The sequence below is a fragment of the Erinaceus europaeus genome, chromosome 6, assembly GCF_950295315.1.
Source record: "Erinaceus europaeus chromosome 6, mEriEur2.1, whole genome shotgun sequence".
NCBI classification, from domain to species: domain Eukaryota; kingdom Metazoa; phylum Chordata; class Mammalia; order Eulipotyphla; family Erinaceidae; genus Erinaceus; species Erinaceus europaeus.
The window spans coordinates 72,917,487-72,943,858 of record NC_080167.1 but is presented as its reverse complement, the minus strand read 5'-3'; the positions used below and the strand labels follow the sequence as shown (position 1 = coordinate 72,943,858).

The 26,372-nt window shown below is 60.0% G+C and overlaps 1 protein-coding gene across 1 annotated transcript; it reads right to left on the bottom strand.

The window, feature by feature from the left end:
• On the bottom strand, positions 1-24,413 carry MAP3K8 (mitogen-activated protein kinase kinase kinase 8). The gene is made up of 8 exons (XM_060192522.1): positions 24,294-24,413; positions 20,463-20,816; positions 10,280-10,447; positions 8,337-8,598; positions 7,690-7,796; positions 3,241-3,393; positions 1,641-1,887; positions 1-1,050 (listed from the first exon to the last, which is right to left on the bottom strand). Exons 2-8 carry the CDS (start codon positions 20,796-20,798, stop codon positions 920-922), a joined length of 1,404 nt encoding a protein of 467 aa, XP_060048505.1. The 5' UTR covers positions 20,799-20,816; positions 24,294-24,413; the 3' UTR covers positions 1-919.
• Between the last annotated feature and the right edge of the window lie 1,959 nt (positions 24,414-26,372).

Sequence of the window (26,372 nt, the reverse complement as noted above, 5' to 3'; positions counted from 1 at the left end):
TAAGGCAAAAATACTACATTTATTCAGTTGATCTGGCCAACGATATTGGGCAAGTGTTGGTTTCATTTGCATGATTTCAAAACCCGCTTTAAGTAGGAGTATCCTGACACATCGTGTTAAAAATAGGTGTGAGGGAGAGTCAGGCAGGCATCCAGCGGAAGACATACACGGTATGGCGTTTCCACAGATGGTGCTCAGAGGAGGTGGCTTGAAGGATTAAAGCAGCTCTGTTAAGAATTTACACGTGTGTTATTTTCTTTAGAGGTCACAGTGTCATCCTTTGGGATGTACAGAAATTATGTGGTTCACACAGTTTTATTCACATTCAAAACATGACGTTTCAAATGTCTGAGGCATAGCACGTACTCCACAACCGTTTCCATAGGAACATGACAGCGCCTGCCACCAGGGTCTGCGGGGGCGGCCCACTCAGCAGCCACCACCGTGAGGACGCTGTCCAGCTAGCTGTCCAGTCTTGTTGACCGCTGTGAGAGACTTTAGATGAGGCCCTACAGACAGCGGCGCACACAAAGTGGCTCCTGAGTTAAACGGAGACCCCAGGCTGGAACCAAAGCCAACAGGACCATCACAGGCCACCAGATCGTCTCGGGTTGTTTTTAGGATCTGGGCAGACTGCACAGTGAGCGGAACCAGCCCGGAAATGGCTCTTCTGGGAACTCACAGCCTCCCGGACGTTCGGAGCCACCGGAGATGGAAGCGAGGACGGTGAGATGTGTCGGCCCCGGGCAGCTCCCCACACGCTGGAGGGGTGAACATTCACCAGTCGGGGAGAACGTGGCAGTTGACATGGCAGAGCCCTGAGCCGCCACAGAGGGGCTGGGGGTGGAGGCCTCACCAGCCTCACCGGCCTCACCAGCCTCACCGGCCTCACCAGCCTCACCAGCCTCACCGGCCTCACTCAGCCGTACTCCAGCGTCGGGGGCCCCCGCACCAGGCTCAAGTAGCCGGCCAGCGCCCCCAGGTCTATGTAGAGAGAGCGTTGCCTCCGCAGCACCTCTGACTCCTCCGTGATTCCAGTGCAGGAGGAATCTGAAAAGGGAACGTTGGAGACTGAAGCCAGTGGCCAGGGGGACACATCTGCAATGAGCACACAGAAAGGAAAGGAGGAGGAATAGGGAGGGAGGAAAGGGGGGGGGGGGGGAAGGAGGAAGGAAGGAACAGAGGAAGGGAGGAGGAAAGGAAGAAAGAAGAAGGAGGAAGGAAGGAAGGAAGGAAGGAAGGAAGGAGAAAGGGGGGAAAGGAAGGAGGGGAAGGAACAGAGGAAGGAAGGAGGAAAGGAAGGAGGAAGGGAGGAGAAAGAGGGAGGAAAGGAAGAAAGGAGGAAGGAACAGAGGAAGGAAGGAAGGAAGGAAGGAAGGAAGGAAGGAAGGAAGGAAGGAAGGAAGGAGAAAGGAGGAAGGTACGGAGGGAAAGAGGGAGGAAGGAAGACAGGCAGGAGGCAGGGGCCAGCAGCCTGGAGAAGCCCCTCAGCCCGGCCTCGTCTGGTCTCTGAACGCGCTGGGCCAGGCCACACACTGGGACACGCGGGTCCGAGTGCCAGCGGCCAGTCAGAGCCCACGGCCACCGGGGGGCTCGCACGGGCTGCCCCAGCGCCAGGTTGGGGGGTCTGAGCAGCCTACCCGCGGTATTCTCTGGCAGTGCCGGCTCCTGGCGGCCGTGCAGCCTTTGCCGTTCCAGGAGGGCCGAGTCCAGGCTCTGGCAGCGCGGCTGGTCCTCCCGGGGCGGGTGTAGGGCACCGTGCCTCAGCAGGTCGGCAGCCGGCGGCCGCAGGTTGGGGTTCCTCTCCAGGGCGGCCTCCATCAGGCCACGCAGGCCGGGGCTGCAGTCCCCCGCAATGTCCTCCAGTGGGGGGGCCTGCTTGTGGATCTGAGACACACCCCCGTCAGCTCAGGCCGGGCACCCCAGGGAAGACACCCCCGTCAGCTCAGGCCGGGCACCCCAGGGAGGACACCCCCCTCAGCACAGGCCGGGCACCCCAGGGAGGACACCCCCCTCAGCACAGGCCGGGCACCCCAGGGAGGACACCCCAGAGGAAGGGACCCCGACCACCCTGCCTCCCCCACGGCAGACATATCCCAGCTTCTCCAGGGCACCCCCCACCCGGAGTCATTTTATTTTATTGTTTTTGTCCATGGAAAGTGCTCAGAGACATATGACTTCCTCTGCACAGACTGTGGCCAGGGGGAGAGCTCCCTGAGGTGGTGCACAGCTTTATCCTGGCATGACTCGGGTTTGAGTGTGGTGCCCACCAAACTGGAGGAAGCCTCAGGTCCGTCCGCCTCCCTCTCTCTCTCTCTCTCTCTCTCTCTCCCTCTCGCTCTGGCTCTCTCGCTCTCTCTCTTGCGCTCTCTCTCTCTCCCTCTCTCTCTCTCTCGCTCTCTCCCTCTCTCTCGCTCTCTCCATCTCTCTCTCTCTCACTCTCTCTCGCTCTCTCTCTCTCGCTCTCTCTCGCTCTCTCCCTCTCTCTCGCTCTCTCCCTCTCTCTCTCACTCTCTCTCTCGCGTTCTCTCTCTCTCTCTCTCTCTCTCTCTCGCTCTCTCTCTCTCCCTCTCGCTCTCTCCCTCTCACTCTCTCTCTCTCCCTCTCTCTCTCTCTGGAAGTTCTGCCCAGACGGGTGAGGCCTGCTGTCAGGAGCCCCAGGCACGGGGAAGCTGGGTGCTGAGGCACAGGCCCCTCAGTCGGATTCCCACTACGGGGCGGGGGTAGCTCAGAGGACAGCAGCACTTTGCTATGTGTGACCTGGGTTCGAGCCCGGCCCCCAGCACATTGAAGGAAGCTTCTCTGCCGTGTGGTCTCTCTCCCCCCTCTTCTGCCTCTGTCTATAAATAAGTAACTGATGCTGGAGGCCCTGCTCCCTCACACTGTAGTGGGCTCCCCAAGCTCCCCTAGACCCCCAGACCCTCCAGGCTCCCCTGGGACCCCACCAGACCCCCCAGACTCCTCCTAGGCTCCCCCAGGACCCCCAGGCCTCCAGGCTCCCCCTCAGGACATTCAGGACCCCAGACTCCCCCTCAGGACCCCCAGGCCCCCAGGCTCCCCCTCAGGACATTCAGGACCCCAGACTCCCCCTCAGGACCCCCAGGACCCCAGGCTTCCCCCTCAGGACCCCAGGCTCCCCCTCAGGACCCCAGAACCCCGGCTGCTACAAGGTGTCCCTACAGAGAAGGAGGTTCCCCAGGTGGGAACTGCCCACGTGCCCTCCTTCCCCGCCCCACTCACGATGTAGAGGTAGGAGGGGTAGGCCGAGCGGGGGTAGCGCTTCACCCAGGGGGGGGTGCCCGTCTGCATGTGGATCAGGGTGGCGCCCAGGCTGTAGATGTCGGCCTTGGTGCAGTGGCCACGGCACAGGATCACCTCCGGGCTCATGTAGATCTGGGCGACACAGCGGCCGTCACCCCAGGGCAGCAGCCCCTCCACCCCCACCGCACCTGCTCCCCGCAGCCCTGGGGAATGCCCACCACCCGCCCGCCCGCCGTGCCCTGAGGGGGGACAGTGTGCAGTCTTGGGGGGCTGGCCCAGATGTCCCTGCTGCTGGGGACATGCTTCCAAAGGCCTTCTGCACACGCCACGTGGCAGGCGACAGGCCGGACCACAGGGGCCGGCACCAGCAAGCACCCAGGCTCCCGTCACGGGCATTGCACAGCACCAGGCAAGGAGCTGTTCTTCTACTCAAATACCAACACCTGGGTAGGAAGGCCAGCGGAGAGGCGGGGCACAGTTCCCGGGTTCAGCCCGGCATCACCAACAGCCAGAGCTGAGCATTGCTTTGGGAAGAAGAAAGGAGGGGAGGAACGGAGAAAGAAAGACACGCTGGCAAAGCCCTGATCACCTGCAGTGTTGAAGGTGGGAGAGACCTGAGGGCGGTAACTCTCTTGGGAGACAAAGACTTAAAATATAAAGTTGCCACGAGTCGGGCGGTAGCGCAGCGGGTTAAGCGCAGGTGGTGCAAAGCACAAGGACCGGCGTAAGGATCCCGGTTCGAGCCCCCGGCTCCCCACCTGCAGGGGAGTCGCTTCACAGGCGGTGAAGCAGGTCTGCAGGTGTCTTTCTCCTTCCTCTCTGTCTCCCCTCCTCTCTCCATTTTTCTCTGTCCTACCCAACAACGATGACACCAATAACATTAATAATTACAACAATAATACAAGGACAACGAAAGGAAATAAATAAATATTAAATATATATATAAAGTTGCCAGAGAGACTTTGAGGGGCTGGTGGGGGCACCTGGTTAAGCGCTCTCATCACAGTGCACAAGGTTCCAGGTTCAAGCCCCTGGTCCCCACCAGCAGGGGCAAAGCTTCACGAGTGGTGATCCCTCTCCATCTACCCTCCTCTCTCAATTTCTTTTTTTTTTTTTAGTTTTTTTTTAATATTTAGTTATTCCCTTGTGTTGCCCTTGTTGTTTTATTGTTGTAATTATTATTGACGTTGTTGTTGTTGGATAGGACCAAGAGAAATGGAGAGAGGAGGGGAAGACAGAGAGGGGGAGAGAAAGACAGATACCTGCAGACCTGCCTCACCACCTGTGAAGCGACTCTCCTGCAGGTGGGAGCCGGGGGCTCGAACCAGGATCCTAATGCTGGTTCTTGCGCTTTGCGCCATGTGTGCTTAACCCGCTGACAATTTCTCTGTCTCTACCCAAATAAATATTCTTTAAAAAGGAACCCTAACGAGTCACTTCTGGGGTCAGGTGGAGTGCACCTGGTGAGCTCACTCATTACAGTGTGCAAGGACCCGGGTTCAAGCCCCTGACCCCCACCTGCAGAGGAAAGCTTTGTGAGTGATGAAGCAGGGATGCAGGGGTCTCTCTGTCTCCCTCCCTTCTCAATTTCTCTCTGTCCAGTAAAGATAATAATAAGAAGAAGAGTTGGCTCTGGAAACAGCTGTTCACTTCTGCCTGTACCCACCCAGCAGCCCAGGAGTCAAGTGACATGTCAGTGCATCTGTGACCTTTGGTTTCTGAAGTCCTAAGCCTAAAACCGCAGTGCTGTCAGGATCTGTCCCCAAGAGTTCCAGTTTCTGTTCTGACATAAGAACTCATGTGACCCCTCTGCCCCTGCCCCGTGTGTAAACTCTCGCCTGGGTACACAGGCACAGGTGCAGCAGATGGCTTCTGAGCCCACTTGGCACTCCCGGGTGTCTCTGTCACTGGAGTGTGGAGAAGGGCCCAGCGTGCCTGGGAATCTCCAAGAGTAACCAGGAAAAGACGTGGCTGCAAAGCTGGCGCAGCGGCCCGCCGCCCTGTCCTGACCCTGCTGCTCACTTCCGGCCAGCTGGCTCACAATCTTCCTGAGAAACACAATCTTCAGGCGAAACTGAGCTGCTGCTCCCAGACTTTCCCTGAAGCAGCGCCGGAGCTGCCGGGTTTGGACACGGCTTCTCCCTGGAGGCCAGGGGTGCTGCGCCACCCGGCTCCACGTTCCTTGGCCGCTTGCGAACGTCAGCTCATGAGTGAGCAGCGGGCCCCCAGCAAGTGCTGGCTGGACACAGGAACCTCTGTGAACACCAGAGCGAGTCCAGAGCTTCCTAAAAAGGCGTCTGCCGGCGTGGGGGGTGGGGGGTGGGTGGGGAGCTGGCTCAGCTGGCAGAGTGCACGCCTCCCCTGCACAAGGCCCTGGGCTCAGTCTCGGGCCTGCCATGAACAAAACAAAAAGCAGAGCATCTACGTGCTGCGAATAGCTCGGCCCGGACATTCCATGCAGTTACACAACTCATCCTCTCTTATCTCGCTCACATGCTTTTCCTTCTAGACATCTACAGAGAGCACACATCTGTCCAGCTGCTCACTTGCTGGGAAGACAGTGGTGTTTCCATCTTTGAGGCCAGAGTCTCTGTCTCAAACGGCTCCAGGAAACGGGAGAATGTCAGATATGTGAACTTCTGACTCAGCCAGACATGCCACAACAGCTCTCAGAACGAGTAATAAAGCCGTGGACAAGACTGCGGCCTAGTCACCGCTGTGCTTCTGTGACAGACATTCATGCCGTCCACCGACTAAACACGGTCTTTGTAACAACAGACTGCAGCCGTGCGATTCCGTCCCGGGAGGTCTGTCAAGACCCCTGCAGCAGTTTGTGGTCACCAGTGACACCAGGGAAGGTCCCTCCGCTGCGGGAAGTGTCTGCTTTGAGGAAGCGAGGAGGAGGCCGACAGATTCCTGCTCTGAAATGACTTGGGGACTGCAGTCACCCTTTGTGCAACCCACCCACCAGCTCCACCGAGGGCTGCCGCTGACTGCCTCCCATGACTGGCCTGGCCAAGGTGCGGCCTGAAGCTGTTCCTGAGGGACGTTCCCCATGGAGGGAAGGGCCTGGGCCAGGAGGCCCTGGGCAGATGGTCAGGGGGCAGCTTCCACACTGCCTCAGGCCAAGTCTGTGTTCCCCCCACAGCCTAGTCTCTGTCCCCCACGGCCTAGTCTCTGTCCCCCACATCCTAGTCTCTGTCCCCCACATCCTAGTCTCTGTCCCCCACATCCTAGTCTCTGTCCCCCACATCCTAGTCTCTGTCCCCCACATCCTAGTCTCTGTCCCCCACAGCCTAGTCTCTGTCCCCCACAGCCTAGTCTCTGTCCCCCACATCCTAGTCTCTGTCCCCCACATCCTAGTCTCTGTCCCCCACATCCTAGTCTCTGTCCCCCACATCCTAGTCTCTGTCCCCCACATCCTAGTCTCTGTCCCCCACATCTTAGTCTCTGTCCCCCACATCCTAGTCTCTGTCCCCACATCCTAGTCTCTATCCCCCACATCCTAGTCTCTGTCCCCCACATCCTAGTCTCTGTCCCCCACATCCTAGTCTCTGTCCCCCGCATCCTAGTCTCTGTCCCCCCACATCCTAGTCTCTGTTCCCCACATCCTAGTCTCTGTCCCCCACATCTTAGTCTCTGTCCCCCACATCCTAGTCTCTGTCCCCCACATCCTAGTCTCTGTCCCCACATCCTAGTCTCTATCCCCCACATCCTAGTCTCTGTCCCCCACATCCTAGTCTCTGTCCCCCACATCCTAGTCTCTGTCCCCCACATCCTAGTCTCTGTCCCCCCACATCCTAGTCTCTGTCCCTCACATCCTAGTCTCTGTCCTCCACATCCTAGTCTCTGTCCCCCACAGCCTAGTCTCTGTCCCCCACAGCCTAGTCTCTGTCCCCCACAACCTAGTCTCACCCCTTTGTCTTTTCCCCAACAACTTCACAGATTTTATGTTTCTTTTATGTTTTTCCTGAGAGCTCTGCTCAGCTCTGGCTGACAGTGCTGGGGACTGAACCTGGGACATCAGAGCCTCAGGCAGGAGAGTCTGTTTCATTGTAATATATCAATTATTCACTTAATGAGAAAGACAGATGAGAGGTGGGTGATTAGATAAGAGGAAGGAAGGAAGGAAGGAGAGAGAGAGAATGAGAGAGCCCAGAGCCCTGCTTAGCACTGGCTGCTGGTGGTGCTGGGGATTGAACCTGGGACCTCAGAGCCTCAGGTAGGAGAGTCTGTTTGCAGAACCATAATGCTGCCTCCCCTGCCTTTATTATTATTTCCCCAAAGCCCTGCTCAGCTCTGGCTGATGGCGGTGCTGGGGACAGAACCCGGGCCCTCGGAGCGTCAGGCAGGAGCATCTGCTCTCCCAGGCCCAAACATTCTTTTTCCTTGAACACGACGTTGGCCATCCTGTGAGGATACACTTGCCTCTGTTCCTCGAAGGTCCTTAGGGAAATAGATGTCTTCTGTCATCTGAACACTCAGGCCAAAGTCCACCAGCACGGCCTTTGTGGGCGTAAAGACAATGTTGCTGGCTGCAAAGGAACGCGAGGTCCCCGTGAAGCCCTGTCCAGGGCGGGTGGGCGGGCACGCTCGTTACCCACAGCTGCTTCTTGTAACTTCATTGATTTGATTGGCCAGGACAGAGACATCCACAGGGGAGGAGAGAGAGAGGGAGAGACAGAGAGACACCCACAGCCCTGCGTCACCACTCGTGAAGATCCCCCTGCAAGTGGGGAGCGGAGGCTCGAACCCAGGTCCATGCAAACTGTGCAGTGTGCACTTAATCAGGTCATAAATTTGTTTTTAAGTTATTTAGAACAATGATTCCAAATTAGAACAGATTGAAGGGCCCCCGCAGACGCCTCTTGGCAGGGAAAGCCACTCATGCCTGATGTCAGGGGAGGGTCAGTCATGGCCACTCACGCCTGATGTTGGGGGTCACTCATGGCCACTCACGCCTGATGTCAGGGGAGGGTCAGTCATGGCCACTCACGCCTGATGTTGGAGGGAAGACCACTCACGCCTGATGTCAGGGGGACAGACCCTCACACGTGAGGTCGGGGGCCACTCACGCTTGATGTCATGGTGGATCACCCCCTTGGAGTGCAGGAAATCCAGTCCTTTGAGCACGTGCTTGGTCACCCAGATGATCTCGAACTCACGCAGGGGCCCACAGCTCTCCAGCTTCTCCAGCACGGAGCCCCCCTCGCCCGCCTCCATGAACAGGTGCACCGTCTCGCCCCACAGCACCACCCCGTACAGCTCGGCGATGTTCTCGTGCTGGAAGCGGGCCTGGATCTCCACGTCCGAGGGCTTGAACTGCTCCACCGGGATCTGAGACACAGAGAAGATACTCAGCTGCCCACGGGAAGCCTGCATGCCGCACCCACCCCACTGGGCAGAGACAGAGGCCATGGTGCAGACACAGGCCACAGAGCAGAGACTCAGGCCACGGTGCAGAGACACAGGCCACATGCAGAGAAACAGGCCACGGTGCAGAGACACAGGCCACAGTGCAGACACAAGCCACAGGGCAGAGACACAGGCCACGGTGCAGAGACACAGGCCACATGCAGAGACACAGGCCACGGTGCAGAGACACAGGCCACAGTGCAGACACAAGCCACAGGGCAGAGACACAGGCCACGGTGCAGAGACACAGGCCACATGCAGAGACACAGGCCACGGTGCAGAGACACAGGCCACAGTGCAGACACAAGCCACAGGGCAGAGACACAGGCCACGGTGCAGAGACACAGGCCACATGCAGAGACACAGGCCACGGTGCAGAGCCACAGGCCACAGTGCAGACACAAGCCACAGGGCAGAGACACAGGCCACAGTGCAGACACAAGCCACAGGGCAGAGACACAGGCCACGGTGCAGAGACACAGGCCACATGCAGAGACACAGGCCACATGCAGAGACATGGGCCACAGTGCAGAGACACAGGCCATGGTATAGAGACACAGGCCACAGGGCAGAGACACAGGCCACATGCAGAGACACAGGCCATGGTGCAGAGACACAGGCCACATGCAGAGACATGGGCCACAGTTCAGAGACACAGGCCATGGTATAGAGACACAGGCCACAGGGCAGAGACACAGGCCACATGCAGAGACACAGGCCACGGTGCAGAGACACAGGCCACATGCAGAGACACAGGCCACGGTGCAGAGACACAGGCCACATGCAGAGACACAGGCCACAGTGCAGACACAGGCCACAGGGCAGAGACACAGGCCATGGTGCAGAGACACAGGCCACATGCAGAGACACAGGCCACATGCAGAGACACAGGCCACGGTGCAGAGACACAGGCCACATGCAGAGACACAGGCCACGGCACAGCACAGAGGGGGGGAAAAGCAATTCTAGAAACTTTCTGGAAGGCTATGTAAAATGCATGAGTAGGGGAGCTGGATAACAGTGCATCAGGTTAAGCACACATGGCGCAAAGCGCAAGGTTTGGCATAAGGATTCTGGTTCGAGCCCCCGGCTCCCCACCTGCAGTGGAGTCGCTTCACAGGCAGTGAAGCAGGTCTGCAAGTGTCTGTCTTTCTCTCCCCCTGTCTGTCTTCCCCTCCTCTCTCCATTTCTCTCTGTCCTATACAACAACAACATCAATAACAACAATAACAACTTCAACAAGGGCAACAAAATGGGGAAAATGGCCTCCAGGAGCAGTGGATTTGTAGTGCAGGCACCAAGCCCCAGTGATAACCCTGGAGCAGAGACACACTCACACAGACTCACACAATCACACACACACACTCACACACACACACACACTCACACTCACTCTCACACATACACACAGTCACACACATGTACACGCAGAGCACACACACTCACACACATGTACACGCAGAGCACACACTCACGCAGTCACACACTCACACACTCACACACATGTACACGCAGAGCACACACACACTCATGCACTCACACACACTTACACACACTCACACACACTCACACACTCACACACATGTACACGCAGAGCACACACCAGCTTGCACGCCATCCGCTTCTTCGTCTTCATGTCCTGCGCCAGGTACACCTTGCCGAAGGCACCACGGGGGATGAAGTCAGAGCCGATGCTCCGGTAGGTGAGCTTCCAGGGCACCAGGAGCACGTCTGAGTCGATCTGGTAACGTCCGTTCTGGGGGGCGATCACCTAGGACAGAGCACGCCGGGGGTGAGCGTGCGGCCAGGACCCCGGTGGAGGCCGCTGCTCCAGCCTGCACTCCTCTGGCGGGCCGGCCCCTCTGGGTGACCGTGTGCAGGGACTGTCCCAGAGCCTCCACAGGAGAGGGGAGAGGAGCTCTGTGAGACCCCACAGGAGTTTGGGGCTGTCAGCACAGGAGTGGCGGCAGCCCCGGCGGGACACAGAGAAGGGAAGGTGAACAGCGGGGCTGGGAGCAGGCCGCCCCTTTCGGCTGCTGCAGCTTCTCCTGGTCAGAAGCATCTCGGCGGAGACGCCCCAGGTACCCACCATGGCTGCCTCTCCTGGGAACCGAACATGTGAGACTCGGTGGCCGGTGACCTTTCAGACCTTCTGCAGCCATGAGCAACCTTTACCTCAGCTGATAACTGTTCATCTGATGGGACTAAACTTCTGACAGCTACACTCAGACTTTATGGGCCTGGCGAACTCTTAACCCCTGATGACAGCTGCTTATTTTTGCCTTTTACCTGTTTCACCCTAACACACCTCGTGTTGTTTAAGCCTGTTCCCGGCTCCACACTGTGAATCCTTTCACACACCGCAGCAGCGCCCAACCAAAAGCCCTTTTTAAGTTAAATTACAACAAAGCTCGTTGCCAGTGGGAATGCCCACCCAGCTGTGAATGATTCATGGACAAACCAAACCTAAAATCGCTTCGGGGGGGCGGTCGGTCGGTGGCGCATCTGCTTAAGCATACATATCACCATGTGTAAGGACCTGGGTTCGAGCCCCTGCTCCACCTGCAAGGGGTACTCCATGAGTGGTGAAGCAGGACCTCAGGTATCTCTCTCCCTCTCTTATCTCCCCGTCCCCTTCTCAGTTTCTCTCTGTCCTGTCAAATAAAAGTAGAAAGGGGGAAAAAATGGGGAAAAGATGGTTGCTGGGAACAGTGGATTTGTAGTGCAGGCACCAAACCCCAGTGATAATCCTGGAGGTAATAATAATAACAACAACAACAATAGAAAAAAGTCCCTTCTGCAAGAGCTGTGACTAAGGCTGCAAAGCAGGTCGTACCAGCCCAGCCGCTGCGCCGACCGGATTCCTCGCAGATTCCGACCGGAGGCCCGTCAGCTGGCACAGCTGCTACTCAGAGCAGGAGTCCGCTGAGCGCGGAGACTCTGGGAAACTCTGACGAGGCGGCCAGTTCTGGTCCTACTAGTCACCTACTCACGTGTGTCGCCTGTCACTGTTCCCGGTGCCGGGGGAGGGCAGCTAGGAGCGGGAGGGTCTGTGAGGGCGAGCTCAATGCAGAGCTAGTGGCTGGCCATGAGGGGCGGCCCTAGGTACAGGTGGGATGGGAGGCCCTCCTCTTCCTCCTCTTCCTCCTCTTCTCCTCTCCTCCTCCTCCTCTTCTCTCCCCTCCCCCTCTCCTCTGCCCTCCTCCACTCCTCCTCCTCCTCTCCTCTTCTCATCTCCCCCTCTCCTCTCCCCTCCTCCACTCCTCCTCCTCTTCCTCCTCTTCCTCTCCTCCCCTCCCCCTCTCCTCTCCTCCCCTCCCCTTCTCCTCTCCTCTCCTCTCCTCCCCCTCTCCTCTCCCCTCTTCCACCTCCTCCTCTCCTCCTCTTCTTTCCTCCCTTCCCCTCCATCTTCCTTTCCCCTCCTCCTCCCCTACCTTCCTCTCCTTTCTAGAAGCCCAGCAAGCAGCTCGGGGCCTCTATGACCTTGCTGCCCCCTGCCATCTGGCCCCTGAGCCTCGACTCCCCAGAACACCACAGCTACTGGAGGGAAGGCTCGGTACTGAGAGAGAGGACATGGCGCCTGGGAGTGGTGGCGTTTGTCTGTGCGGGGCGAGCAGATGCGGGGTGAGCAGATGCAGCGGCGGGGCAGCTCCCCAGGCTCCCCAGGCGCGGTCTCCAACCCTCCTGCCAGTCACACAGCGCGTGCATGTGCGGCAGGGTCCAGCTCCCGGTGAGGGCTGGCACCAGCGAGTCCTGGGGTGTGGCCAGGGGCCCACACTGCCACCAGCATGGCCTCACACAGGAGGGACGGGCCCTGAGGAGAGGAGTGGCATGGTGCCACCTGTGAGATGTGGTGGCATCGCAGGAAGGGGCACCAGAGGCATGCACCAGCCACCGCGTGTAAGCGGGCCACATGGCTCATGTCCACACAGCAGTCCAAGGACTCAGTGCTCATGTCCCCGCTCTGCAGAGGGGCTGGCAGAGGTGCGGAGGAGCGAACCACTCAATGCAGGGCTGAATACACAAGGGGGTCTGTGATTCACACCCCCGTCGTCAGCAGGAACGAAAACTCCAACAATTATCACAGGTAACCAGCAATGTTCAGGAGGTTCAGCGTGGCCCATTGTAGTGTGTTTGCTTCAGCCCTGAACTCTCAGCCTCCGTGTGCAGCCATGAACTCCCAGCCTCCGTGTCCAGCCCTGAGCTCTCAGCCTCCGTGTCCAGCCCTGAGCTCTCAGCCTCCGTGTGCAGCCCTGAACTCTCAGGCTCCGTGTCCAGCCCTGAACTCTCAGCCTCCGTGTCCAGCCCTGAACTCTCAGCCTCCGTGTCCAGCCCTGAGCTCTCAGCCTCCGTGTCCAGACCTGAACTCTCAGCCTCCGTGTCCAGACCTGAACTCTCAGCCTCCGTGTCCAGCCCTGAACTCTCAGGCTCCGTGTCCAGCATGAACTCTCAGCCTCCGTGTGTAGCCTGAACTCTCAGCCTCCGTGTGTAGCCCTGAACTCTCAGCCTCCGTGTGTAGCCCTGAACTCTCAGGCTCCGTGTCCAGCCCTGAACTCTCAGCCTCTGTGTCCAGCCCTGAGCTCTCAGCCTCCGTGTCCAGCCCTGAACTCTCAGCCTCCGTGTCCAGCCCTGAACTCAAGCCTCCGTGTCCAGCCCTGAACTCTCAGCCTCCGTGTCCAGCCCTGAACTCTCAGCCTCCGTGTGCAGCCCTGAGCTCTCAGCCTCCATGTCCAGCCCTGAACTCTCAGCCTCCGTGTCCAGCCCTGAGCTCTCAGCCTCTGTGTCCAGCCCTGAGCTCTCAGCTTCCGTGTGCAGCACTGAGCTCTCAGCCTCCATGTCCAGCCCTGAACTCTCAGCCTCTGTGTCCAGCCCTGAGCTCTCAGCCTCCGTGTCCAGCCCTGAACTCTCAGGCTCCGTGTCCAGCATGAACTCTCAGCCTCCGTGTGTAGCCTGAACTCTCAGCCTCCGTGTGTAGCCCTGAACTCTCAGCCTCCGTGTGTAGCCCTGAACTCTCAGGCTCCGTGTCCAGCCCTGAACTCTCAGCCTCCGTGTGCAGCCCTGAGCTCTCAGCCTCCGTGTCCAGCCCTGAACTCTCAGGCTCCGTGTCCAGCCCTGAACTCAAGCCTCCGTGTCCAGCCCTGAACTCTCAGCCTCCGTGTCCAGCCCTGAACTCTCAGGCTCCGTGTCCAGCCCTGAACTCTCAGCCTCCGTATGTAGCCTGAACTCTCAGCCTCCATGTGTAGCCCTGAACTCTCAGTCTCCGTGTGTAGCCTCAACTCTCAGCCTCCATGTGTAGCCTGAACTCTCAGCCTCCGTGTGTAGCCTGAACTCTCAGCCTCCATGTGTAGCCCTGAACTCTCAGCCTCCGTGTGTAGCCTCAACTCTCAGCCTCCATGTGTAACCTGAACTCTCAGCCTCCGTCTGTAGCTTGAACTCTCAGCCTCCGTGTGTAGCCTCAACTCTCAGCCTCCATGTGTAACCTGAACTCTCAGCCTCCATCTGTAGCTTGAACTCTCAGCCTCCGTGTCCAGCCCTGAACTCTCAGCCTCCGTGTCCAGCCCTGAACTCTCAGCCTCCGTGTCCAGCCCTGAGCTCTCAGCCTCCGTGTGCAGCCCTGAGCTCTCAGCCTCCGTGTCCAGCCCTGAACTCTCAGCCTCCGTGTCCAGCCCTGAACTCAAGCCTCCGTGTCCAGCCCTGAACTCTCAGCCTCCGTGTCCAGCCCTGAACTCTCAGGCTCCGTGTCCAGCCCTGAACTCTCAGCCTCCGTGTGTAGCCTGAACTCTCAGCCTCCATGTGTAGCCCTGAACTCTCAGCCTCCGTGTGTAGCCTCAACTCTCAGCCTCCATGTGTAGCCTGAACTCTCAGCCTCCGTGTGTAGCCTGAACTCTCAGCCTCCATGTGTAGCCCTGAACTCTCAGCCTCCGTGTGTAGCCTCAACTCTCAGCCTCCATGTGTAGCCTGAACTCTCAGCCTCCGTCTGTAGCTTGAACTCTCAGCCTCCGTGTCCAGCCCTGAACTCTCAGCCTCCGTGTCCAGCCCTGAACTCTCAGCCTCCGTGTCCAGCCCTGAGCTCTCAGCCTCCGTGTCCAGCCCTGAACTCTCAGCCTCCGTGTGCAGCCCTGAGCTCTCAGCCTCCATGTCCAGCCCTGAACTCTCAGCCTCCGTGTCCAGCCCTGAGCTCTCAGCCTCTGTGTCCAGCCCTGAGCTCTCAGCTTCCGTGTGCAGCACTGAGCTCTCAGCCTCCATGTCCAGCCCTGAACTCTCAGCCTCTGTGTCCAGCCCTGAGCTCTCAGCCTCCGTGTCCAGCCCTGAACTCTCAGGCTCCGTGTCCAGCCCTGAACTCTCAGCCTCCGTGTGTAGCCTGAACTCTCAGCCTCCATGTGTAGCCCTGAACTCTCAGCCTCCGTGTGTAGCCTGAACTCTCAGCCTCCGTGTGTAGCCTGAACTCTCAGCCTCCGTGTTCAGCCATGAACTTTCAGCCTCTGTGTCCAGCCCTGAACTCTCAGCCTCTGTGTGCAGCACTGAGCTCTCAGCCTCCGTGTGTAGCCTGAACTCTCAGCCTCCGTGTCCAGCCATGAGCTCTCAGCCTCCGTGTCCAGCCCTGAGCTCTCAGCTTCCGTGTGCAGCCCTGAGCTCTCAGCCTCCGTTGTCCAGCCCTGAACTCTCAGCCTCCGTGTCCAGCCCTGAACTCTCAGCCTCCATGTCCAGCCCTGAACTCTCAGCCTCTGTGTCCAGCCCTGAACTCTCAGGCTCCATGTCCAGCCCTGAGCTCTCAGCCTCCGTGTCCAGCCCTGAGCTCTCAGCCTCCGTGTCCAGCCCTGAACTCTCAGCCTCCGTGTCCAGCCATGAACTCTCAGGCTCCGTGTCCAGCCATGAACTCTCAGCCTCCGTGTGTAGCCGCAACTCTCAGCCTCCATGTGTAGCCCTGAACTCTCAGCCTCCGTGTGTAGCCTCAACTCTCAGCCTCCATGTGTAGCCTGAACTCTCAGCCTCCGTGTGTAGCCTGAACTCTCAGCCTCCATGTGTAGCCCTGAACTCTCAGCCTCCGTGTGTAGCCTCAACTCTCAGCCTCCATGTGTAGCCTGAACTCTCAGCCTCCGTCTGTAGCTTGAACTCTCAGCCTCCGTGTCCAGCCCTGAACTCTCAGCCTCCGTGTCCAGCCCTGAACTCTCAGCCTCCGTGTCCAGCCCTGAACTCTCAGCCTCCGTGTCCAGCCCTGAGCTCTCAGCCTCCATGTGCCGGGATAGCCTGAGGGTACTTCTTCCCGAGCCGGTGCTCTCTTGGATCAGCAAATCCCCACATAGGCACATGGATAAGAAGAAGCCAGGGGGAGACGGCAACCACCCAACATCCGTGTGCAGCCCTGAGCTCTCAGCCTCCATGTCCAGCCCTGAACTCTCAGCCTCTGTGTCCAGCCCTGAGCTCTCAGCCTCCGTGTCCAGCCCTGAGCTCTCAGCTTCCGTGTGCAGCACTGAGCTCTCAGCCTCCATGTCCAGCCCTGAACTCTCAGCCTCTGTGTCCAGCCCTGAGCTCTCAGCCTCCGTGTCCAGCCCTGAACTCTCAGGCTCCGTGTCCAGCCCTGAACTCTCAGCCTCCGTGTGTAGCCTGAACTCTCAGCCTCCATGTGTAGCCCTGAACTCTCAGCCTCCGTGTGTAGCCTGAACTCTCAGCCTCCGTGTGTAGCCTGAACTCTCAGCCTCCGTGTTCAGCCATGGACTCTCAGCCTCTGTGTCCAGCCCTGAACTCTCAGCCTCTGTGTGCAGCACTGAGCTCTCAGCCTCCGTGTGTAGCCTGAGCTCTCAGCCTCCGTTGTCCAGCCATGAGCTCTCAGCCTCCGTGTCCAGCCCTGAGCTCTCAGCTTCCGTGTGCAGCCCTGAGCTCTCAGCCTCCGTTGTCCAGCCCTGAACTCTCAGCCTCCGTGTCCAGCCCTGAACTCTCAGCCTCCATGTCCAGCCCTGAACTCTCAGCCTCTGTGTCCAGCCCTGAACTCTCAGGCTCCGTGTCCAGCCCTGAGCTCTCAGCCTCCGTGTCCAGCCCTGAGCTCTCAGCCTCCGTGTCCAGCCCTGAACTCTCAGCCTCCGTGTCCAGCCATGAACTCTCAGCCTCCGTGTGCAGCCCTGAGCTCTCAGCCTCCGTGTCCAGCCCTGAGCTCTCAGCCTCCGTGTCCAGCCCTGAGCACGCACTGGTCCCTGCATCTGCATCTCTGCTGGCTCCCGGTTACAAGCCCAGAATACCATCTCCCTTCCCCGCCACCCTCCCAGCCTATGAGATCCTGTCTAGCTGCACCGGCCGGGCTGCACTAGCCCCTGCACCCTGTTACTCCTGTCTGCACACAGCAGGCAGCACGTGGCAGGATGGCGCCGTCCAGGCTCCCTCCCTAGCCCCCAGCAAACACATCTGGCACGCAGGGCCCCGGCCAGCCCTGTGGCCTCAGTGCACAAGGAGACCGGCCCTCAGAGCAGCCCCGCCTGGCTGCAGTCGCCTCACCCCAGAGACTCGGCTGACACTGTGGTGCTAAGGCTGCTGCCCTCTCTGCTTTGACTCTCACTGACAGGCGTCTCATGCTTCTTGGTCATTTAAAAACCAACAAGTGGGGACCAGGTGGGGGCGCACCTGGCTGAGCACCCTGTTACAGTGCAAATGGACCCGGGTTCAAGGCAACCTTTGCGAGGGGTGAAGCAGGGCTGCAGGTGTCTCTCTGTCTCTCCCCTTCTCTATCTCCCCCTCCCCTCTCAACTTCTCTCTGTCCAAAAAAAGAAAAGTGGCTGCTGGGAGTGCTGGATGCCTAGTACCAACACTGAGCCCCAGTGACAACCTGGAGGCAAAAAAAAAAAAAGGAAAATGGAGACAGAGCACAGTTGTCAGGACTGGGTGGGGGCATGCTTGGTTGAGTCCACAGATCACCATGCCCAAGGACCCAGGTTCGAGGCCCGGGTCTCCACCTGCAGGGGGAAAGCTTCACGAGTGGTGAGGCAGGGCTGCAGGTGTCTCTCTGTTTCTCTTTCCCTTTCTGTCTCCCCCTTTCTCTCGGTGTCTGGCTCTCTATTCGATAAATAAGCCAGAAAGGAATAAAGAGCAGCGCCCTGTTAAAGTGTGTGACTCCCAGATGCTCTGTGCACAGCACGGTCTCAGGCTCCGGGCAGATCCCATGTCAACCTCATCACTTTCACTTCCTTTTAATCTTAGTTTCTCTGCGTTATTCTCATCAGGTTTTTTCTTTCCCAGAAAACATCTGGGAAGTCATCTCCTTGCATTCCCTAAGGTTCCCAACCCTCCTGTGCAGCCCCAGGGAATTCTCTCAGCTCCCCGGCCCGTCGCACAGGGCGGGAACTCCAACGCAGCTGCATGGTGCTTGCTGACTCTTCCTGTTTTTCTTCAAAATACCCAATTAAGGGTCTGGGCAATGGGGCACCCAGTTAAGCACTCGTAGTACTAAGCACAAGGACTTGGGTTCAAGCTCCCGGTCCCCACCTACAGGGGGAAAGCTGCACGAGTGGGGAAACAGGGCTGCAGGTGTCTCTCTGTCTCTCTCCTTCTCTACCTCCCCCTCCTCTCTCAATTTCTCTCTGTCTTGTCCAATAAAATGGAAGTGGGGGTGCGGTAGATCCATAGTGCTGGTACTGAGGCCCAGTGACTGCAGGCAAAAATAAATCAATGAACAAATGAAATGCCCAATTAAGGAAACACAAGAATTGATTAGAGAGTAAAAACACCCAAGTAGGAGTTTCTGGTGACAGGCATGTGTGCTACTTGGAGCCACATTCCTCTACTTTGAGTCTCTGGAGGAAGGTCAGATTATCTCCGGGGGCCAGATGGTGGCGCACCTGACTGAGCGCACATGTCACAGCGCACAAGGACCCAGGTTCAAGCCCCCAACCCCCACCCGCAGGGGGGAAGCAGGGCTGTAGGTGTGTCTCTGTCTCTCCATCTCCACCCACCCCTCTCAATTTCTCTCTGTCTCTATCCAATAATAAATAAAGTTTTTAAAAAGTTGAAAAGAGGGAGTCGGGTGGTAGCGCAGCGGGTTAAGCGCAGGTGGCGCAAAGTGCAAGGACCAGCGTAAGGATCCCGGTTCGAGCCCCCAGCTCCCCAACTGCAGGGGAGTCGCTTCACAGGTGGTGAAGCAGGTCTGCAGGTGTCTGTCTTTCTCTCCCCCTCTCTGTCTTCCCCTCCTCTCTCCATTTCTCTCTGTCCTAGCCAACAACAATGACATCAACAATGGCAATAATAATAGCCACAACGAGGCTACAACAAGGGCAACAAAAGGGGGAAAACAATGGCCTCCAGGAGCGGTGGATTCATGGTGCAGGCACCCAGCCCAGCAATAACCCTGGAGGGAAAAAAAAAAAGTTGAAAAGAAAATTAAGAAAGAAAATCAGAGTCTCCTGATTCTCCCATGCAGAAGAATTGTCCCCAAAGTAAAGCAAGGCCCTTAAGCGGCAAACAGCGGAGGGCGGCTAGTGGCGCGACTACATGGAGTGGATCCTGCTCCGAGCATCAGACAACGGCTGGACACACCGGCCATTCAGGCACAGCTGACCCGCATCACCGTGACGCCTTCAGCTGCAGGAATGCGGCCGCTGAGAAAACGCCGCCCTCAGCCCAGGCTGGTGCAAACCTTCCTCACCCAGCGCTCACCTCCCTGCGGCCCCCGTCGGATCCACCAAATCAGAGCCCGTGGTGCTCCTCCGTAAACAGGCTCTGCAGCTCACCGCCTGCTCGCTCTTTTTAAAAACAGGGTCATCTCCAGCCAGCGCCCACGCTCACCTTCGGCCCAGAGAGGCACGCCTAGGTGTGCCACCGGCCCCCGCTGTGACAACAGTGTCAGATGCTTTGCAGAGGCCGGTCGCATACTTGGGGTGACTAAGAACCTCTCGCTTGTCACTCAGACCCTGCCAGCTCAAGAGTGAGTCCGCAAACTACACCCCTGCGAACCAGGATGCAGCCGGTCCGCTGTGCCGTGCCCGGACGTGGCCGTCGGGGAAGGCAGGAGGTGCTGCCCGCGGTGGGTTCTCCGGAGCCTCTCGTGTGATGGGGCTTTTCAGTGAGTCACCGAGTCACAACACACTCCTCCTCGCCTGCCTGTCTGTGGAGTAACGACGGAGCCACGTCCACTGAACTGGAGCCTTCCGTGAATGCCTCTCTCTGCATCTCTAACATGAAAGCCATTCTTAGAGACCTGGCCTCCGAGGGCCAGGCAGTGCTGCACCTGGTTAAGCATACACAGTGCTAAGGACAAGCACCTGGGTTCAAGCTCCCGTTCCCCACCTGCGGCAGGTCTGCTTCATGGGCAGTGAAGCAGGTCTGCAGGTGTCTCTCTCTCTCTCTCTCTCTCTCTCTCTGTCTCTCCCCTCTCCATCATCCCTTCCCTCTCAATTTCTCTGTCCAACCCAATAAAAATGGAAAAAATGGCCACCAGGAACAGTGAATTCATAGTGCTGGCACCAAACCACAGCAATAAATCTGGAGGCAGGAAAAGAAAGGAAGGAAGGAAAAGAGAAAGAAAGGAAGGAAGGAAAAGAGGGAAGGAGGAAGGAGGGAAGGAGAGAGGAAGGAGAGAGGAAGGAGGGAGGAAGGAAGGGAGGGAGGGAGGGAGGAAGGAAGGAGGAAAGAAGGAGGAAGGAAGGAGGAAGGAGAGAGGGAGGAAGGAAGGAGGGAGGGAGGGAGGGACCTCAGCTTTCTGAAAAGTCAGGTCTGGCAGCTGGTCTAAACCAAGCCCAGGTACCACTGTGCAGACCCTGAAGCCGCAGCCCCAGGGGAAGCTCACCCGGAAGGTGGGAACGTACCATGTTCAGCAGGATCCCAGATTCCTGGCATCGGTGCCCATACAGCCGCTGGGCAGCGTTGGAGATGTGGTTGGCGAAGGCCAGCAGGTCGTCCACGGTGCCGTACCTGACCGAGGCCGGCCCGGGCCGCTCCGGAGCGCTGAGCAGGACGGGGTCCGAGTGCCCCTGGTCCTGGTGACTGTCCTGGCGCGAGGTCCTGGAGCCGGGCTCCGGCGCCGCCGTCTCCTCGCCGCAGTACAGGCTCTCCATGATGTCCAGCACGTCGGACACGTGCACGTGTGTCAGCAGCAGGTCCAGCTCCTCCCTGGGGTCACCGCACGTGCCCGCACGCTCCATCCTGGGGCCGCCGGCAGCCTGGGGAGAAGGCGGCCTTCAGCTCGCACAGTGAACGAGGGGCACGGACACTGGGGCCCGGGGACAGGGCGCTGACCATGGGGACAGGTGTGTGTGTGTGTGTGTGTGTGTGTGCGCGCGCCGGGGACTCTCCAGGGAGACAGCGGAGGAGGCCAGAGTCTCCCTCCTGCTAAAGGACGAAGCCGGCACCTCAGAGGGGCTCATGTGCCCTGACTCGGGCAGACGGGAGCCAGCAGCCATGTGGGCACACAGCACTTCCCAGGGCGGGGGTAGCCCCTGGACCCTGGGTGAGCTGCCCCTGGACTCTGGGTGAGCTGCCCCTGGATCTGGGTGAGCTGCCCCTGGATCTGGGTGAGCTGCCCCTGGACCTGGGTGAGCTGCCCCTGGACCCTGGGTGAGCTGCCCCTGGACTCTGGGTGAGCTGCCCCTGGACCCTGGGTGAGCTGCCCCTGGACTCTGGGTGAGCTGCCCCTGTACCCTGGGTGAGCTGCCCCTGGACTCTGGGTGAGCTGCCCCTGGACTCTGGGTGAGCTGCCCCTGGACTCTGGGTGAGCTGCCCCTGGACTCTGGGTGAGCTGCCCCTGGACCCTGGGTGAGCTGCCCCTGGACTCTGGGTGAGCTACTGGGAAAGACCCCCACCACCACCACCACCTCCACCTCCACCACCACCACCGCCACCCCGGGGTGTGGGCACAGAGGGATGGAACTGAAGGTGTGCACAGTGGGGTAGCCTGCACACTGTGAGAGACGCCTCAGGCCCTCAGAAGCATCAGCCAGGTGTGAGAGCCACAGCCTCACCCAGGCCCCCAGAGAGCCAAGCGGAGCTGAGGCCGGTTCCTGTTTCAGAGGCGCGAAACACGACCATCGGGCAGCTGAGCTCCCTGCAGCCTGAGGGTCTGGCTGAGCTGTGGCCACTCGGGGGGCCTCCTCCCTCCCATGGGAGCCAACGATTCAGCCTCTCACCCCTGAAGCCTCTCACCCCGCAGCCCCACCTCAGGGCCCATGCGGGCTGAGAGGCGGCCTCTTATCTGCACTGGTCCGTGGCTCGCGCTCTCTCTCTCTCTCTCTCTCTGTGTGTGTGTGTGCGGGCTGAGAGGCAACCTCTTATCTGCACTGGTCTGTGGCTCTCTCTCTCTCTCTCTCTGTGCGGGCTGAGAGGCGGCCTCTTATCTGCACTGGTCTGTGGCTCTCTCTCTCTCTGTGCGGGCTGAGAGGCGGCCTCTTATCTGCACTGGTCTGTGGCGCTCTCTCTCTCTCTCTCTCTGGAGCTCCGGCTCTTCACAGCGGTGTCTGCCAGATGGCATCTACGGCAGAGATGAGTGAGTGGCCCGGAAGCCTCACACCGCAGTGCCCACAGGCAGAGGAAGGAAGCTCCCTCTCTGAAGCCCCAGGCTCTGAGGAGACGTGATTCGGGCCCTCAGACGCCGCCTGGGAGGAACCTCTGAGGTCCGCGGCTGGACACTGGGCTCTCGCCGGCCACCTGGCTGCACTAGCGCCGGACAGCACAAGGCTGGGACAGAGGGCCTAACGCACAACCCGCTGCCAGAAGCTTCCAGGCCCCGAGGGGTCACGTGGTGGGCTGGACCGAAGATGAAGCTCCCGAAAGAGAAAGAGGAGAACGAGCAGGAAGCAACCACAGTGCTGAGCGAGGGAGCCGGACGCGCAGCCCGTCCCGCGGGGACTCAGCCGGGAGAGGCGGGTGCCTGTGCCGTGCGCGCCTGGGTCCCTCAGAAAGCCCCGCAGAAACCCCCGCCCCAGGCTGCCCCTCCGCCCGGTCCGTACCCGGAAGCTCCTCACCGGGCACAGCCGTGACGAGAGGGCCGGGCGAGTGCGGACGGCGGCCACCAGGAGCCACCAGGAGCCGGGCGGCACGTGAGCAGCAGGTGAACAGCCGCCGCCCGGTCCGGCAAGTGCCCGCAGTCACTCGCTGCCTGCAGCGCAGACACAGACCTGCCCCCACACCCAGCCCACATGTCCCTCAGCACCTCAGCCACTCCTGCGGAGCCTCAGGGCCACCGTGGGTGTCACAGAGCAGGGCCACCGTGGGTGTCACTCAGAGCAGGGCCACCGTGGGTGTCACAGAGCAGGGCCACCGTGGAAGTCACACAGAGCAGGGCCACCGTGGGAGTCACAGAGCAGGGCCACCGTGGGTGTCAGAGCAGGGCCACCGTGGGAGTCACAGAGCAGGGCCACCGTGGGTGCCAGAGCAGGGCCTCCTACGGGAGCCCTTCCAGATGTGGCCCAGGTGTGGCCACCAGTTGAGGCCTCTCTGTGCTGCCCTCCCCAGCCCTCTGACAACCCCCAGCCGAGATGCCTGCAGAGTACTGAGTCCAGCACCCCTGGGAATGCCTGCAGAGTACTGAGTACAGCACCCCCAGGTACACCTGTGGACAGCCTTGTCCCTGTGTGCCCCGCCTCCTGCCCCACGGAGAGGCCGGGGGGTCCCCGGGGTGGGGTGGGCACCCGCTCCGCCAGCGGGAGGAGGGGAGGGGCTGGGAAAGGTGCTTTCCAGAAGCCTCCGCCAGTGCCGGTGCCCAGGGACCCCCAGCCCAGCCCAGGTACTGAGGCCACCCCACAGCCGGGAGTACTGAGCACAGTACCCTCCACAGGACAGGGATACTGAGCCCAGGAACCACCAGCACCCCCCTGCCCAGAGTACTGAGCCCAGGTACCCCTCCACCACAGCCAGGAGTACTGAGCCCAGGTACCCCTCCCTCACAGCTGGGAGTACTGAGCCCAGGAACTCCTCCACCACAACCAGGAGTACTGAGCACAGGGACCCCTCCACCACAGCCAGGAGTACTGAGCACAGGGACCCCTCCACCACAGCCAGGAGTACTGAGCACAGGAACCCCTCCACCATAGCCGGGAGTACTGAGCACAGGAACCCCTCCCTCACAGCCGGGAGTACTGAGCCCAGGTACCCCTCCACCACAGCCAGGAGTACTGAGCACAGGAACCCCTCCCTCACAGCCGGGAGTACTGAGCACAGGAACCCCTCCGCCACGGCCAGGAGTACTGAGCACAGGAACCCCTCCGCCACGGCCAGGAGTACTGAGCACAGGAACCCCTCCGCCACGGCCAGGAGTACTGAGCACAGGAACCCCTCCGCCACGGCCAGGAGTACTGAGCACAGGAACCCCTCCGCCACGGCCAGGAGTACTGAGCACAGGAACCCCTCCGCCACGGCCAGGAGTACTGAGCACAGGAACCCCTCCGCCACGGCCAGGAGTACTGAGCACAGGAACCCCTCCGCCACGGCCAGGAGTACTGAGCACAGGAACCCCTCCGCCACGGCCAGGAGTACTGAGCACAGGAACCCCTCCGCCACGGCCAGGAGTACTGAGCACAGGAACCCCTCCACTACAGCCAGGAGTACTGAGCACAGGAACCCCTCCACCGCCAGGCAGATTCTCCAGGACCCCCCCCAGCCCGGGGGGACTGCGATCAGCACCCCCAAGCCCCAGCACGGCTTACCAGCAGGCGCCCCTGGGAGCACAGCGGCTGTCCCCTGGCGTCCCCGCGGCCCGCCCGCGCGGCTGACTGAGCCCCAGCACCCTGACTCAGCGCCCCCCCAGGCCATTTCCCCTTTCTCGGTGCGCGGGGCGGAGGCACGGGCCTGGGAAATTCCTCCCCTGGGGCGGGGCCGGCGCGGGGCCTGACAGGTGGGGCGGGGCCTGACGGGGACAGAGGCCGGGATTGGGCGGGGCCTGTGGGAGGGGGCGGGGCCGCGGACGGGAAGGTAATGGGCGGGGCCTGCCGGGGAGAGGCGTTGTGGGCGTGGCTATGCGGGCAGGGGCGGGGCCTGCGGCGCTTGCGGGACCAGCGCTTTGGCCTCCTGGCACCTGCCCGCAGCTCGGGCCCCTCGGGCCGGGTGGGGGTTCTCGGAAGGGTGGAGGCTTGGGACCGGAGCTGCATGTGGGCGAAGTGTCTCCCCCGCCTGTGTGTGTGTTTGGGGAGTCACACACAGACTGTGGGGGAGGGTCCAGGTGAAGCAGGAAGAAAGTTCCAGAGAAACAGTCTCTGCAGGGACACCCCCAGGAGCCAGCACCCACTGGGAGAGCCAGGGACGGGGGTCCCCGCAGTCGAGACCTGCCTGCAGCCCCCACAGGCCAGTCCTCAGAGGGGACCTCTGTCTGGAGGGCCACAGTGATGTCCAGACTGGCGGCCCCCATGGGAGCAGCACGTGACACTGCAGACGGCCCCCATTTCTCGTGGACAGAGCAGGTGGCAAAAAGCACCCGGCTGTACAGCCCCGCCCAGGGGCCCCAGCTGGGGGCATGGCTCTGGTCTGGGGGGAGGGCAGGGCTGGGAACCCTGAGGCCCTGCCTTGAGCCAGCCCCCCTCAAAGATTAGCCGCCCCAGCGCCTGAAACCTCCCTCCATCCTGGAGCTGCGGCCACACCGCCTGGGAGAGACGTCTCTCCCCGCCGCTGTCTCTGAACCACAAGGCAGAGCTTTATAAGTGGTTAAAAATAGAAGCCGGGAGCCATTCCCCCCCCCCCCCATGACCTCACTGAAGTCACGCCCGCTTCTGGGAAGTCACAGCGGCCACTTCCTAGAGGGCCCTGACCTGGAGATCTCAGACGTCTCTGTGTCTGCCTGTGCGGGGCAGGCTCATGGTGCAGGGGGCTCCTGACCTGGGGGTCTCAGATGTCTCTGTGTCTGCCTGTGCAGGGCAGGCTCATGGGGCAGGGGGCTCCTGACCTGGGGGTCTCAGACGTCTCTGTGTCTGTGTGTGCAGGGCAGGCTCACGGGGAAGGGGCTCCTGACCTGTGGGGAGACTCCCTGTGCCTGTGTGTGCAGGTGGTTGGGGGCATCTAATCGCACCTCTCTCTGCCCCCAGAATCCTGAGAGCCGCCCCAAGGGAAGGGAGTTTCCGGCAGGCCAGCAGTCAGCCTCTGGGACCACGCCGGCAAAGGGCCAGCCTGGAACTCCACAGAGCAACTCCGGGATGGCTGCACCTTTGCCCTCGTGCCCCCCTGTGCCTCCCCCCAAGCCGGCACCCTAGCTGCACAGGCGCCGTTTCACGGTCGAGAGGGTGACAGTCCCAGACCCACCTCTGTGGGTCCGTGAGGCAGCCTTGCACCTGTGCAGTCACCCGGCGATCTTCAAACATGGCCCTCAGCTGAGGAACGGTACGGACTTGTGGGTGTCAGTGTGTCCCCGAGTTACAGTGAAAGACCCAACACTGGCCGCCAGCTATAGACCAATTTCTCTCCTCTCTGTGTGTTACAAACTCCTTGAGAGGCTGCTTCTGTCACGTATTTCTCCTCTTACAGAGAAATTCCTATCACCCGCCCAAGCTGGTTTCCGCCCAGGAAGATCTACCTGCGAACAAGTCCTGGTCCTCTCAACTTACATTGAAAATGGATTCCAGAAGAATTTAAAGACGGGTGCTGTCTTTGTTGATCTCACAGCAGCCTATGACACGGTCTGGCACCGTGGTCTCCTAGTCAACATCTCAAGATGCCTACCTCCATGGGTGGCCAACACTATATCGTTTCTTCTCCAAAACAGAAGATTCCGGGTGCATCTGGGTGACAAGTCTAGCAGA